At 35.0% G+C, this 17,414-nt stretch overlaps 1 protein-coding gene across 5 annotated transcripts in view; it reads left to right on the top strand.

Annotated features, from left to right (window-relative positions):
• Positions 1-17,414, top strand: part of ctnnd2a (catenin (cadherin-associated protein), delta 2a) — a 259,425-nt gene that overhangs the window by 143,656 nt on the left and 98,355 nt on the right. For 3 of the 5 annotated variants that reach the window (XM_058060561.2, XM_058060564.2, XM_058060562.2), the window contains exon 12: positions 1,819-2,188. In XM_058060561.2, the coding sequence (XP_057916544.2) occupies positions 1,819-2,188 (370 nt within the window). The remainder of the gene's footprint in view (positions 1-1,818; positions 2,189-17,414) is intronic. The other 2 variants (XM_058060565.2, XM_058060563.2) reach the window with 1 other exon arrangement.

Consider the following 17,414-nt stretch of genomic DNA (forward strand, 5'->3'; position numbering starts at 1 on the left):
GGTATAGGTAATGAAGTAGTGGACAAGATCAGCATACTGGATCAAGTACTAATGAGTCAAATATAATGTTGGGACACATCAAGACATTTTTGAAATCGTCTTTATTATTCTTTATCTTTAACGGTTGTGGTTTACTGAACTGTTGTTGGAGGCGTCGCCAATATTTTGGTAACCTGAGAAACCTGTTACGGGACAAAAACATGAATGCAATGCAATGATTTGGAGTTAGCTAAAAAGATGATGAGGTTCTCATTGGGAGTGACCAGGATGGATAGGATCAGGAACGAGTACATCAGAAGGACAGAACAGTATAGAACAGGAAGTAAAAAAGGACTATATTATGTCGTTTTTATATTTTCTTTTCTCGTATTATGCCTACATTATTAAGTTGTATGAGTGGAAATGTAACTATAGGGTTGTTATGTCATGCCCGGAGGGCTCTAACAATGCTTTTCCCACATGTTTTCTATGAATATATTCATCCTCCCATCACTCCCATTCCACATTGGGAGTGACCAGGATGGATAGGATCAGGAACAAGTACATCAGAGGGACATTCCATGTTAGAAAGTATAGAACAGGAAGTAAAAAAAGACTATATTATGTCCTTTTTATGTTTTCTTTTCTCCTATTATGCCTACATTATTAAGTTGTATGAGTGGAAATGTAACTATAGGGTTGTTATTTCATGTCCAGAGGGCTCTAACAATGCTTTTTCCACATGTTTTCTATGAATATTTTATGTATTATTATATTTTTTGTGTGTATATATATATATATATATATATAATATTATTTTTTATATTATATTAAATATTATTATATCCATTATCCAATATTTTTGTAACCTTACTTAGAAACCTGTGACGGGACAAAAACATTACTGCAATGCAATGATTTGGAGTTACCTAAAAAGATGACTCATTGGGAGTGACCAGGATGGATAGGATCAGGGTAACGAGTACAGTGTAAGGGTAATATCAGCATATTGGATCAAGTATCGTGTCTTGTATTGTTCCTCTATAAAGATTGTACATCTCTGCCTTTTGTTGTGCTGGGTGAGTGTGTATGTGTGTACCCGCCGCACTATTTTAAAGGCTAATTCTGCTTTTTAAGAGGCGCCTCATTGGACTGTGTTAAAGCACCAGTCAATCACATGACCCCCCCCCCCCCCCCATTCCACCCCCTTGTATTGATTCAACAACACAGTGATTTATCTCCCAGTCTCTCTGAAGTGCGCCTTTATGGGCCCTTTTTGCATGCGTGTGTTTTGGTGAGATGGATGGACCGCCACATCGACACACACACACACACACACACACACACACACACACATTGAAAAACATGCTATTTCTCTTAATGTGTTTACAACCATAGAAACAAGGCCCCCAGACTCACATCAACACTTTGATATATTGGCGCTCCTTTGCTCCCACATAGGTCGGGAATATGACAGCTTTTCCGGCCCGGAAGAGTGCTTACCTCACCAAGAAATCCCTATCTCACACTAAACACTCATAGTTCTGTGTTTGTAATGATTTGCGGGAAGTCAAAGTGCAGAAAGCGGAGTTTCGGATCATTTTCGGAATATTTCTGTGTGTTTCATTGTGAGTACAAGTTGTTAAAATGTCTGCACAATATTTGTCATTCTTTGTGTCTCTCTCTCCCTCCTCCAATCCCCGGCGGTAAACATTGGTCCTTGTTGTTAATCCCGGGCATGTGGCCAATATTTATCAATCCATACGGAGACATGCCTGTTTCTTCCTGTTTGTTCCTCTCCTCTACTTTTTTCCGTCCTCTCATCAACTCTCCTTATAGACTTTTCCCAACGTCTCCATGACCACGTCTTAAGTTATGTCCTTTGTCCCTACTTTCCTGCCATAGCTCCCTCCTCCCCCGGTGTCGACTCCACCCCTTTGCAGCGAACAGGAAGTCACGGCACCGGCACGGGAAGCTACGGACGCGGCGGGAGTAACAACTATGCCACAGTGGGGCCGGGCTACACCAGCAGCGGAGGAGGAGGAGGGGATATGTACGGGTCGGATCCATACGTGGCGGACCCGTACCGTACCCTGCAGTACTGCCCCTCGGTGGTGGAATCACCTTACAGCAAGTCCGGACCCGCGTTGCCGCCGGAAGGGACCCTGCAGAGGTCGCCTTCCATTGACTCCATTCAGAAGGACCCCAGGTAAGGAGCTGGAGGGTGCAGGTGGGGGCGGAGCTGGAGGGTGCAGGAGGTGGTGGTACTCCAAAGCTAAACATTGTCACATAAAAAAAACTTTTTTCAAAAAATGAAAATATAAAACATAAAAAAATGAAACTGGGGAAAAAATTTAAAAAAAATGTAAAAAAAATGTACATATAAAAAATAAAAATATAAAAAAAGAAAATATAAAAAATTAAGAAAAAAATGAAACTAGGGAAAAATGTTTAAAAAATGTACAAAAAAATTAAAATATAAAAAATGAAAACATAAAAAATGTAAAAAATTAAACTGGAAAAAAATTATAAAACAAAATGAAAAAAATGCAAAATCAGTCTTCTCTCCTCTTCCCTCCATATTGGCAGGAGTCGTCTTATATTTGGAGTATACTGAGACTTGCAATATAAATAAAGTTTTGATATTTTGGAAAGCAACATATGTAGCGCCATCCAGGAAGTCTTGTGTTTATGAAGAAAATATATATATTTTTAATGAATTTATGGTAGCAACAACTTCAACAACAACTTCCGAAAATAATAATAAAAATAAACATAAACATAATAAAAATAGAAATAAAAACAAACATAATAAAAATAGAAATAAAAATAAACAAACATAATAAAAATACAAATAAAAATAAACATAATAAAAATACAAATAAACATAATAAAAATAATAAAATTAAAATAAACAATAAAAATAAAAATAAATGATGATAATAATATAATAAAATAATAATCCATTAGAATTCATTTAATTACATAATAAACGCTAAAGTCCACACAAAAAATTACATAATAAAAAATAAACATAATAAAGTCCACACAAAAAAATCCTTTTTTTTTTATTGTGCTTTTATGAAGCTTTTGTTTCACCCTAACTGTCACGTCATCCCTCCCTCGTCTAATTGAATCGTAACCGAATGCTACATTTCTCTTTGCCGTGAGGTTAACTGGCCGCCTTCTGCAACTCCGGTCTCTCTCTGGCAATAATTGGATCTAGCAGAGCTTACATGAAGTGCTAAATGAGTTAGCAGCTATTAGAGACAAGGAACGCCTTGAATGAAGGGCAGAGGTTATTTTGGCGTTTGTGTATGTATGTGTATGTGTGTGTGTGTGTGTGTGTCTTAACGAGCTAGCAATGTATATTTAGTTTCATGATTAGCATATTCCAAGTATGTGTGCGAGGTTGCTGGTAACGTGGTTAGGTCGCCGTTACTGGATGGAGAAGCGGCGAGGACGGAGAAAACTCAATAAGGATAAGACAAAGGGGAGGAGATGAGCACGTAGGGGGGGGTATACCTTGGTAGGTGGGGGCTCTATCATTTAAATTAGCATTAATTGCTTGTCTTTGAGTGTCTTTTTCTGATAGCGGCGTTCCAATTCAAAGGAAGACAATGAAACAAATAAAGGGTGGTTGAAATGGAGAAAAACAGAGTTTGATTAGGAGGATGGAAGGGAGAAGAAACAAGTAGTGAAGGCCAAGCGGGTTGGGTGTGTGAGAAGAACAAGGAGAGGAACATTAGCTCAGGGAGACTGGGAATTAGGGAGCACTAAGGTGGAGGCGGCGAGGGGTCACTGGTTATTGTTGCAAAGCTTTGGAGCTCAGATGTGTTAGACATCATGAAGAAAGGGTGTGTGGAGGGTTGGGGGGGGTGGGGGTGTTTGGCCAACTGAGATGAGGATTGATGGGAAGGCAAATGGAGGAAGTTGCAACAGAGTGATCAAAAACGAGACGGCGGTTTCGTGTTTCTCCCTTGTGTTTGCTTTGCTTCACACAATAAACCTGCAAGCTCGTCTTACCGGTGAGAAAATAGTCTCCCGTCGAGGCCACACTTTTTACTCCTTACTCCTACTGAATGTGTGCAATTTCCAATTTTTTTTGGGAAAAAATACACCTCTAAACTCGCAAGAGACTCTGGAGGGCAGACTCGCATGCCCAGACGCCTAATGTTATTTGAATCAGCTTAAAAGCATATGGAGGATTCAACAAAAAAAGTCTCCCACGGTTTTAATTGGCTGCTTGGTTACTAAATATGTTTAAGTTGTAATAATATTTAGATCAAAATGTCAGCTACAGGTCCGTACAAAACACAAATATGAAGCATATTATTTTTCAATGAATACTAATACAATTGTTTTGTTTATTTATTGTTTACTGTTCACATGTTGGTCTCTGAATGGTGGGAAACTCACCCTCAACCTCACTCTAATGCGGATTTATCACGATCCCATATGAGGTGTAGTCCAAAAGACAATTGCGCGGTTACATTGGGATGTGTCAAGACGCACCGATGCATCGGACAGATTGTTGATGTCACTCGTGCGCTCGTCGCCGTGTTTATTTGTGTGCGCTCAAGAGGAAAACAAGACACTTGTATTCCCCGCTCTCCGCCGTATAAGTGCATTACCTAAGTGTTTTGGATATATTTGGTTTATGTATGAGCCTACACTAAGGGGGGTACCTGCTCCACATGGAAAATGTAGGCAAGTGCCGGGCTGTGGAAGGTTCTTGACCACAGGATTATACGCATGCTGGGGAATCCGTGGCCTTTTAAGTGAAGACCCTGTCACTGCACTGTTTACTACACCACCTACCTGGGGATTACTATTGTCTCCGCTGTAGGGAAATGATTTTCTTTTCACATGATAAACAGTCGCGGCGACTAGAGTCTTGCACAGGCAGCTGCAATACATACTCCAATATAACCTGAAGAAAAATATATACGTTCCAGAGTAAAATAAGCCTATTCATTAGCATATACCTTATAGTATAATGGAGCGCAACACATTGTTCAATGAATTCAGCACCAAGGACAGCAATAAAGGAAATTCAGTGTATATGTATAGAAGCTGTATAGTATCAATGATTTCAGCACCAAGGACAGCGATAAAGAGAATTCAGTGCATCTGTATAGAAGCTGTATGGTATCAATAACATCAGCACCAAGGACAGCGATAAAGAGAATTCAGTGCATCTGTATAGAAGCTGTATGGTATCAATAACATCAGCACCAAGGACAGCGATAAAGAGAATTCAGTGCATCTGTATAGAAGCTGTATGGTATCAATAACATCAGCACCAAGGACAGCGATAAAGAGAATTCCGTGCATCTGTATAGAAGCTGTATGGTATCAATAACATCAGCACCAAGGACAGCGATAAAGAGAATTCAGTGCATCTGTATAGAAGCTGTATGGATTCAAGAACATCAGCACCAAGGACAGCGATAAAGAGAATTAAGTGTATCTGTATAGAAGCTGTACAGTATATAAAAATAATAAACTTATTTTAATTTTTTAAGGTTAAAATGCAGATTCAAATACTTAAATAATAATTTTGTTTTGTTAATATTAATTAATATTCTCATAATATTTTTACATAATTCCCATAAACTTTTTTGTCCAAAAATGACAACTTTACTTTTTTTTTACAACTTTATTTGTTTTCTTTTCTTTGTTTCTCATCATATTGCGACTTTTGAAATAATAAAAAAAATTGCCTTTAATATTTCAACTCTGTTACTAAAATTATATTATTTTTCCTCATAATATTTCAAGTTTATTCTGTTAAAATTTAAAATATTAAAACTTCTGTTTTAATATTTTGACTTTAATCTCATTTAATTACAGCTGTTTATTTAATTCCTGTGGTTTTTACATTTTACTAGTATCAGTTTTCTCTATTATTTTTATAATAATGGCTTTATAACTTACTTTTTTTTTACTTATTTCCTCATTATATAATATTTTCCACAACATAATTTTTCAAAAAATTACAGCAGTGCTCATTGTTTAGGTTCTTTTTCATAATATTGTGACTATTATGATTTTTTATCTTTAATTTTTCTACTTTTTGCTAGTAGAATTATTTTATTTTCTTTCACAATATTAACAATATTTTTTTGGTGGATTGCACCTTTTTGTCTGTCAGTATTTTGGCTTTATTCACGTGAATTTACTGCTGATTTATTTCATTTTACCTTTTTTGGTAGTATTTTGGCAGAGCCCTGGGGCCACTCTTTGGACTGCACTAAAGTCAGGACTCTATGGGGGCAATTTGTGAGAACAGCTACAAATATTGCACATTTTGTTCATTTTGTGCATGTATCAGGGAGCCGCAGGGGGTATAAGGGACTTCTTGGCAATCAGACCATGCACTTAAATTCCACTAAAAGACAGTCGACTAAAGGGGGGGTGGGTATATATCTATATCTATATTGGATGCTATCAATGCAGATGGAAAGAAACGGGGAGCGGTATGGGACGGTGGGACAGTCAAGGTGCGTGACTCCCATGAGGGCGGGGGGGGGGCAGGTTTTTTTAAAGGGAGACAAAAAAGCAGGGAGCCAGACAGAGGAGAGGACACACACTTTTGGCTCTCAGCATGGCCCATGGGTAATATCCACTCCACATGAGAAATGCATGCTGGGATACGGTATCACCTCCAGGGGAGGGTAATGATGCATTGCCAGAACCTTGGCCCTCAGGCACAGCCGTGTGTGTGTGTGTGTGTGGTGTGTGTGTGTGTGTGTGTCTTCAGCGGCCTGGCCATCATCCCTGACTATTGTGGGTAAATTGCCCATTGTAGTTATTTTGCTGCTCTGAAGTGGCCTATCTGTTAGTGGCCATGTGTGTGTGTGGTGGGGGGGGTGCTTGTTTGACCTTGGGATGATAACAGGGGGGGTTATGTATACCTTCTCCTTTTCTTTGTTGGTCTTCCCTTAGGATCCGATGGACTTGAATGTATTCATTTATCAAAACTTTCTCCCATTTTCTGATGACCATAATGGTGAATATTGGTACAGTATACTCCAATATTCATTAATTGTGCAGTAGTTTAATTTACCATGGGTGTTTTTTTGTTTTTTTTTAATTTTCCAAGGGTGTGTGGTCCGGATAGACACGTGCATTATTGATCAGCTTCTTCTAATGGCATCAGTACAGTTGTTATCTCTAATATAATCTATTGAAACCATAAACAATAGTTTATGCAGTAGTTTTGATTTACCCCGGGTGTTTTTTAATTCACTATGGGGGCGTTTGGATAGACATGTTTGCATTATCAATTACCCTATTTTGATGGCAGTATAGCTGTCCTCTCTAATGTACCATAATTAAATCCATGGTTTATGCAGTAGTTTTGATTTACCCCGGGTGATTTTTTAATTCACCATGGGTGTGGTTGTTTGGAAAGACATGTTTGCATTATTGATCACCATATTTTGATGGCATTAGTATCGATGTTATCTCTAATACACTCTATTGAAACCATATTCGATTGCTTATGCAATGTTTTGATTTACCCGGGTGTTTTTTTAATACACCACAGGGGCGTTTTGATAGACATGTTTGTATTGTCACTGAGCCTATTTTGATGACATCAGTATAACTGTCCTCTCTAATGTACCATAATTAAATCAATGGTTTATGCAGTAGTTTTGATTTACCATGGGTGTTTTTAATTCACCATGGGTGTGGTTGTTTGGAAAGACATGTTTGCATTATGAATCAGCATATTTTGATGGCATTAGTATAGCTGTTATCTCTAATACACTCTATTGAAACCATATTCAATTGTTTTTGCAGTGGTTTTGATTTACCCCGGGTGTTTTTAATTCACCATGGGTGTGGTTGTTTAGAAATACATGTTTGCATTATCAATCAGCATACACATATTTGCATTATCAATGAGCCTATTTTGATGGCATCAGTACAGCTGTCCTCTCTAATGTACCGTATTTAAATCATTGTTTTATGCAGTAGTTTTGATTTACCATGGGTGTTTTTTAATTCACCATGGGTGCATTTGGATAGATATGTTTGCATTATCAATGAGCCTATTTTGATGCTGTTATCTCTAATATACCATAGTTAAATAAAAGGTTTATACAGTAGTTTTGATTTACCGTGGGTGTTTTTAATTCACCATGGGTGTGGTTGTTCAGAAAGACATATTTCCATCAGTATAGCGGTCCTCTCATTTAAATCGATGGAGTAATTTTGATTTGCCATAGGTGTTTGTTTATTCACCAAGGGTGCGTTTTAAACGTTCTTACGCTGCTTTTATCCACCCGCTGGAATCCATTGCGGTTGTCTGATGAGCGGCGTGTGCGATGTTATGAAAATGGCTTCACACGGCCCCACATATTAGCGGACCACCATCCATCTTTCGTGACATGTAATCAAAATTGTCAGAGGCGAACGCGTCATGATCTAAATTATTCATTTCTGTCTCTTCTTCTTCCATATTCATCACGGCCAGGCTCTCGTATTTGTACGTCGTCATCTCCGGGATCATTTTCCATGGCGTCGTTGTCGTCTCCTTTTCTCTCCTCGCTGTATTATTGCGCCAATGTAAACTAATGAGAGCAGCAGGTGCAGGAGCCGCTCGCCAGTTTATGAGTTTTTACCTTCCCTGGTGCATCACATGACTGTTTGCTGTTATACAGTCCACCGCAAAGCAATTGTGAAATATTAGCGATCATACACACTCATGGAAGTCAAGTCCAATCACGGGAGATTCCGTTTATTTAACATAAATATTTATTGCAAGTCAATGTTTTCATAATATATCACAATGTATCAGCTGGGATAGGCTCCAGCATACCCCTAGGATTAGCGGTATAGAAAATGGATGGATGCAGAGCAGTGTACTAGATGCTTTTTATTACATAATACTTTCTAATACACTTATATAGCATTGGAGGCTATATGCCTGTAAGTAATGTGCAACTTTAAGATACCTAACCAAATACACACACACGATTTTTACTCTATTTTAATTCATATGAATTTATTTATTTATTTAAAATTAAAATGATTATTAAATGATTAATATTTATTTATTTATTTATTTATTTATTTATTTATTTATTTATTTATTTATTTATTTATTTATTTATTTTTCAATTTATTCAATTTATTCAATTTAATTCATATCAATGCAAAAATGACGTTTTGGTGCTAAAATACGACTGTTTTATATATTTATATATATTATATGTTACCGGTATAGAGGCTATATGCCTGTAAGTAATGTGCAACTTTAAGATACCTAACCATATACACACACATGATTTTGACTCTATTTTAATTCATATAAATTCATTAATTTATTTCAAATTAATTAATTAATTAATTAAAATGATTACAATTATTAAAATTATGAAAATTATAAAAATTTTAAAAATTATAAAAATTATAAAAATTATAAAAATTATAAAAATTATAAAATTATAAAAATTATAAAAAATTATTATTAAATTATTATTAATTATTATTAATTATTATTAATTATTATTAATTATTATTAATTATTATTAATTATTATTAATTATTATTAATTATTATTAAATTATTATTAAATTATTATTAAATTATTATTATTTATTCAATTTAATTCATAACAATGCAAAAATGATGTTTTGGTGCTAAAATACGACTGTTATATATATTTCCATACACAGGGATGTGCTCAGTCGTTTTTAAAAAGTCTCTTTCTAACGTTTATGAAACAGGAAATTACCACTCGTGACTAAAATTGTTTGAATATGCAATCCATATTTCTTTGATTAGAAAATGTCAGCTGATGATAGTCATTACTTTGGAAGCGCACGGAATAATAATAACACAAATTACAGCCTTTTTAAAATGAGCACAACATTAAATGAGCACCACTCTCTCTGTCATATATTCAAAACAATAAAAGTAGAGCCTTAATGCCCATGAGGAAGGATTTATTGCAGGGTTGTTGCATTGTGTCGCATCAGTTTGAGCCAACTTAATGGCAAATGAAATATAAATGTCATAATTATTTCTCATTAAAAAGGACGGTAATATGTGGATACATTTTCGTCACGTTTTGCGGGTCAACAGAAGGCCAGCGAGCGTATCTTAGTGTGCATGAAGTGCACACCGATGGGTTAGCTTGCGTCAGTGGCGGTAAAAGGTGCATAGAATAATAATAATAATAATAACAATAATAACAACAAGGAGTTCAATTTTTTTGTTGATGTTTTGATGTGAGGCGGAAGCGAGGCCGAGGGAAGGAGTTTGGTTTATATTGGTGATGAAAAGAAGGGGCCCCAGGATAGAGCCCGGGAGCACACCTGTAAAGATTGTGGAGGGGTTGAATTTGAATGATTTAAGCTGCATGAACTTAGTTATCGGTTGAATATCTTTTAGCTGGAAATGAAACCATAAAGTGTTTGGAAAATGTAAGGACTGTATATTAAAATTATATATATTTTTCTACCATTTCTAAATTAGAACTTTAACCTTCAAAATTTGACACTTTTTTTGTGAACACATTTTTTGTGTATTCTGAAATAGTTTCAACCACAGAGTTGTGACCACTATTATTTTTCAGTTTGTTTTTATATTTATATTTTCTGTCATGTCCACCTTCCTGCAAATTTCGAGGTCAAATTATTAAACAATAATCCCTCGTTTATCGTGGCTAACTGGTTCCAGACCCAATCGGGACAAATTAATTTCTAAAAAGTAGGATTCCTTACTTGTAAATTTGCTATTTTCATAGTACATAAAAAACTGTATTTTTTTTACATTAGAGACCTCTAGACATAAAATAACACCCCTATAGTCACCTTGACAGTCATATTAACTAATATAGTAGACTTAAATAAGACATTGAAGTCGTGCTTAAGTCATTCAACCACAAATTTTTGAAAAAGCATATTTTTGATAGGATGAAGCTGCAGAATTCGACGCATTTTTGTATTGGTAACTTGGTAAATGCGTTCAAAATGCTAAATCAAATTTTATATTGTGCATTTTAACTGTATTATCGTATATTTACATTTCATTACCGACATTTTTTTTCCACCAAAAATTAAAAAAAAAAAAAAAAACAGATCCCAAAAATAACTTAACTATCTTTTATCAGTTATGTTGTTTTCATGGTACAAGAATTGAACTGCATCATTTCGGGCCCCCGCAGTCCAATTCCCATCTATCTTCAGATCCCACAACATATTTAAAGAGACAGCTCCGGACAGGAAGTGTCTCGCTGGCCTTAATCTGATTGGACAAGGCCTGTCATGTCTGTTAACTGATTGGTGGACAGGAAAGCACGGTGCATACTAAAACAGACACTAATTAGGACTGGAGCATCCATCTTGAGGGCGCTGGGATGAAGAAGGAGAGATGAAGACATGTTCCTCCGGAGAAGCTAAATACGAGTTTGACTTTGACGTATCGAGTGGTTAGCGTGCAGACCTCACAGCGAGGAGACCAGGGTTCAATTCCACCGTCGGCCATCTCTGTGTGGAGTTTGCATGTTCTCCATGCGTGGGTTTTCTCCGGGTACTCCGTTTTCCTCCCACATTCCAAAAACATGCTAGGTTAATTAGCGACTCCAAATTGTCCATAGGTATGAATGTGAGTGTGAATGGTTGTTTGTCTACTATATGTGCCCTGTGATTGGCTGGCCACCAGTCCAGGGTCTACCCCACCTCTCTCGCCCCAAGACAGCTGGGATAGGCTCCAGCATCCCCCCCAACGCGACCCTTGTGAGGATAAGCAGTAGAAAATGAATGAATGAATAATAATAATAATAATAACTAACTAATCAGTGTGAAGTTGGTGGTGTTATTATAAGCGGTTAGCACGCAGGCCTCACAGCTAGGAGACCTGAGTTCAATCCCACCCTCGGCCATCTCTGGCGTGGGTTTTCTCCGGGTACTCCGGTTTCCTCCCACATTCTAAAAACATGCTAGGTTATAATTAGCGACTCCAAATTGTCCATAGGTATGAATGTGAAATTATTATTATTTATTAAAAAATTATTTGTAAAATTACTGTTTACGCTGTACATTGTTGTTCATATTTGATGTCATCTATTTATTCTCCACATTATTATTTGATTTGATTATTATCATATTTTGTATATATGTTAGATTCCCTGTGTGGCCTAAGGACCACTGTGGCCACTGTGATGTTTTTTTTTTTTATTCCAAGGGAAAAGGTCAGGTGAGGCTTATCTGGATGAAATAGCCCCCCCCCCCCAAAAAAAAAGTAAGCACACACATCGTCCATTGACTCTCGACTCTCTCGACTGACGAATAGAAAGCCATAGAAACGGATAAAAAAAAAAAACGAAACGACTACGCCAGATGTGACTTTCTCTTCTATTCATACAAACGTCTGCACATCACACAGCAGCATCCTTGTTCTGCACCCCCCCCCCCCCCCCCATTTTCCTTCTCCTTGTTCTATCTTAGCTGGGTCAAGAGAAAAGACATTAAAAAAAAAAAAATCAATAGGCTTTCTTCAAGGCGTCTTCCGGTTCGGGATAGAAGGCTCAAGAAGCGTGAATGAAAGCTAACAAAAGACGTGATTGAGGAGAATATGAGGCGGGGAATGAGACTGGCTTACACATCGTGGGGAGAGGCAAGAGGAGATGTCTGGGGTGGGGTGGGGTGGGGTTATTGAACAGCAAGACATGAAAAGGTGGGTGTCGGTGTATGAAAAGGTAGTAGTCGCCTTTCAATGGAGTAAGAACTTTGAAAAATCCTAATTTGCATACCAGGCTGATAAAATGCTGACATTTTTGGGTAAAAATGTATTTTTTTGGGGGGTACTGATTCATCAAATCTCAATGAAGAACATGATGTTTAACGTTTTTTACGTCGTACATTTTATGTTTTATGGTTTTTTTTTTTACGCTGAATGTTTACACCAGTGTTATACATCGCATAGTGTTTGTTTGACATGGTATATTTTTTTGACATGATCAGAAATGCACGAGCAAGTGCGTTCGAGTGCTTCCGTGGCCTCACCTAGTAAGCGCTTTGTATTTGCTGAACACGCGGAACTCGGAGGTTTAATTGAATCAGTCATTAAGCTGTCATTTTTGCCATAAACTGGTACATTCGTGGTTGAAAAAAAATAGCAAAAACACACACGGGCTATTAGCCCATATTTGCTGAACAGTCAATTCCAAGCCATTGTTGTGATTCCCTCGTTACAAAGCGCAATTATCGGATGTTTAAGCCGGTGAAACATGCACTTTGTCAAACAATTATTAGACGAATGAGATCTAGACCGTTATACAGCGACCCTGCTAAATCTGATATTTAAGACGGCGATGGAGCAAAGCAAACACACGGTGACATTGCAACAGATCTTTCTGTTAGGGATGAAGCATCGTTAATTCATCTGGAAGGACAAGTGGTTCATTAATTGAACATTAAAACTGGAGTGGTCAATGTCAAGTCAAGTCAACTGGCTTGGAAACAGGAGTTCAGAACATTCAGGAACACATTTCCAATTTTAATTTTAATTTTAATTTTAATTTTAATTTTAATTTTAATTTTAATTTTAATTTTAATTTTAATTTTAATTTTAATTTTAATTTTAATTTTAATTTTAATTTTAATTTTAATTTTAATTTTAACCCTCGTGAGGATAAGCGGTAGAAAATGAAAGAATGAATTTTAATTTTAATTTTAATTTTAATTTTAACCCTCATGAGGATAAACGGTTAAAATGAAAGAATTCATTTTAATTTTAATTTTAATTTTAATTTTAATTTTAATTTTAATTTTAATTTTAATTTTAATTTTAATTTTAATTTTAATTTTAATTTTAATTTTAATTTTAATTTTAATTTTAACCCTTGTGAGGATAAGCAGTAGAAAATGACAGAATGAATTTTAATTTTAATTTTAATTTTAACCCTCGTGAGGATAAACGGTTAAAAATGAAAGAATTAATTTTAATTTTAATTTTAATTTTAATTTTAATTTTAATTTTAATTTTAATTTTAATTTTAATTTTAATTTTAATTTTAATTTTAATTTTAATCCTCGTGAGGATAAGCAGTAGAAAATGAAAGAATTAATTTATTTTTATTTTTATTTTTATTTTTATTTTTATTTTTATTTTTATTTTTATTTTTATTTTTATTTTTATTTTTATTTTTATTTTTATTTTTATTTTTATTTTTATTTTTATCCTCGTGAGGATAAGCGGTAGAAAATGAATGAATGATTTAATTTTAATTTTAATTTTAATTTTAATTTTAATTTTAATTTTAATTTTAATTTTAATTTTAATTTTAATTTTAATTTTAATTTTAATTTTAATTTTAATTTTAATTTTAATTTTGATTTTATTCTTTTTTATTTATTTTCTTCATTAATGTACTTTTTGTATTTTTTTTTTGCTATTTAATTAAAATTATTTATTACCAACATTTATTATTCACAACATTAATTTTTTATCACTTTAATTTTCCATTTGTATTTTTTTTAAGAGTAATTTTGGCCGATTCCTGTGTCATTGTCCGACCTCTATCCACACAAAATGCAAAGACGATTCATCAGATCCAGGAAAGCCACTTTCCTTTCCACCGTGATAAAAACACAAGTGAGCTAAAAAAAAAACAATCAAAACCGTCCATCTCGTGCACTCAGCCAATCAAAGTGAGAGAGGCCGATTAAGCCGGCGGAAGAATGAGAGCAGGCTGAGAAATGACTGGCCCATTGTCTCTTGATTTGCAAGCCCAGATGCAATCACCTCAACAAGCGGCGCTTTGGCCTCTGAATGAGAAACGAAAGAGAGGTGAGCTCCTCTCGCCACGATAATACTAATGAGGATGTGAACCTGCGCCTGATCCGACCATTGCAAACGTGTTATGGCTCACGTCTAATAAAGGTTCCGCTCACCGTGAGCGTCCGCGTGTTGCATGGAACTACAAATTATCCACAGACAGCTGATAAGGTCAAAGTGCGTGTCTGTGTGTGTGTGTGTGTGTGTGTGTGTCGGATATAATGAATATATACGACTGAGAAGCTGCAATATTAATGTATTTATGTACAAACCACTGTATGAGTTGCTGGCACCCCTCCAGGGGGGCCGCCCCAACTAAGCTAAGTAGCCTAAGAAGTAGCATTAGAGATGTAAGAGATATTTATGAAGTGTGTCACGACCCACAAGGACTCATTCTCAGTCAAGTCAAAAATGACTTTGAAAAAAAAAAATAGTAAATACTAAATAGTTACTTAGTCTAGTTAGTATATACAATTTTCATAGACAACAGAAAATCATTTTTACAACCTTCTAAATATGCTTTTTGACATCATCAGAGCCCTCCAAACATGAAATAGCACCCCTACAGTCAACTTTACACTTGTATTGTTCAGTTTCGTTCAACAATGATATAAAACAGTGTTGATTTATGTATTAATATATTGAAAAAACCTGTCCACCTTCCTGCAAATTTTGAGTCAAGTCAAAAATGACTTTGAAAAAAAAATTTCAATGCTATATAGTTAGTTAGGAAAGTTAGTATATATTAACTATTTCATAGTTAGACCACAGAAAATCTGTTTACAACCTTCTCAATATGCTTTTTGACATAAAGTTGACTATAGGGGTGCTATTTCATGTGTAGAGGGCTCTGATGATGTCAAAAAGCATATTTAGATGGTTGTAAACAGATTTTCTGCGGTCTAACTATGAAAATAATTCATAAATCAACACTGTTTTATATAATTTTTCAACTAAATTGAACAATACAAGGGTAAAGTTGACTATAGGGGTGCTATTTCATGTCGAGAGGGCTCTGATGATGTCAAAAAGCATATTTAGAAGGTTGTAAACAGATTTTCTGTGGTCTAACTATGAAAATAATTCATAAATCAAGACTGTTTTGTATAATTTTTCAACTAAATTGAACAATACAAGTGTAAAGTTGACTATAGGGGTGCTATTTCATGTCGAGAGGGCTCTGATGATGTCAAAAAGCATATTTAGAAGGTTGTAAACAGATTTTCTGTGGTCTAACTATGAAAATAATTCATAAATCAACACTGTTTTATATAATTTTTCAACAAAATTGAACAATACAAATGTAAAGTTGACTATAGGGGTGCTATTTCATGTCGAGAGGGCTCTGATGATGTCAAAAAGCATATTTAGAAGGTTGTAAACAGATTTTCTGTGGTCTAACTATGAAAATAATTCATAAATCAACACTGTTTTATATAATTTTTCAACAAAATTGAACAACACAAGTGTAAAGTTGACTATAGGGGTGCTATTTCATGCGTAGAGGGCTCTGATGATGTCAAAAAGCATATTTAGAAGGTTGTAAACAGATTTTCTGCGGTCTAACTATGAAAATAATTCATAAATCAACACTGTTTTATATAATTTTTCAACAAAATTGAACAATACAAGTGTAAAGTTGACTATAGGGGTGCTATTTCAGGTCTAGAGGGCTCTGATGATGTCAAAAAGCATATTTAGAAGGTTGTAAACAGATTTTCTGTGGTCTAACTATGAAAATAATTCATAAATCAACACTGTTTTATATAATTGTTCAACTAAATTGAACAATACAAGTGTAAAATTGACTATAGGGGTGCTATTTCAGGTCTAGAGGGCTCTGATGATGTCAAAAAGCATATTTAGAAGGTTGTAAACAGATTTTCTGCGGTCTAACTATGAAAATAATTCATAAATCAACACTGTTTTATATAATTTTTCAACTAAATTGAACAACACAAGTGTAAAGTTGACTATAGGGGTGCTATTTCATGTTGAGAGGGCTCTGATGATGTCAAAAAGCATATTTAGATGGTTGTAAACAGATTTTCTGCGGTCTAACTATGAAAATAATTCATAAATCAACACTGTTTTCTATAATTTTTCAACAAAATTGAACAACACAAGTGTAAAGTTGACTATAGGGGTGCTATTTCATGCGTAGAGGGCTCTGATGATGTCAAAAAGCATATTTAGAAGGTTGTAAACAGATTTTCTGTGGTCTAACTATGAAAATAATTCATAAATCAACACTGTTTTCTATAATTTTTCAACTAAATTGAACAATACAAGTGTAAAGTTGACTATAAAGGTGCTATTTCATGTCTGGAGGGCTCTGATGATGTCACAAAGCATATTTAGAAGGTTGTAAACAGATTTTCTGTGGTCTAACTATGAAAATAATTCATAAATCAACACTGTTTTATATAATTTTTCAACAAAATTGAACAATACAAGTGTAAAGTTGACTATGGGGTGCTATTTCATGTGTAGAGGGCTCTGATGATGTCGAAAAGCATATTTAGATGGTTGTAAACAGATTTTCTGCGGTCCAACTATGAAAACAATTCATAAATCAACACTGTTTTGTATAATTTTTCAACTAAATTGAACAATACAAGTGTAAAGTTGACTAT

Source organism: Doryrhamphus excisus, linkage group LG5 (assembly GCF_037039965.1).
Source record: "Doryrhamphus excisus strain RoL-2023G ecotype Guam linkage group LG5, RoL_Dexc_Guam_v1.1, whole genome shotgun sequence".
NCBI lineage: Eukaryota > Metazoa > Chordata > Actinopteri > Syngnathiformes > Syngnathidae > Doryrhamphus > Doryrhamphus excisus.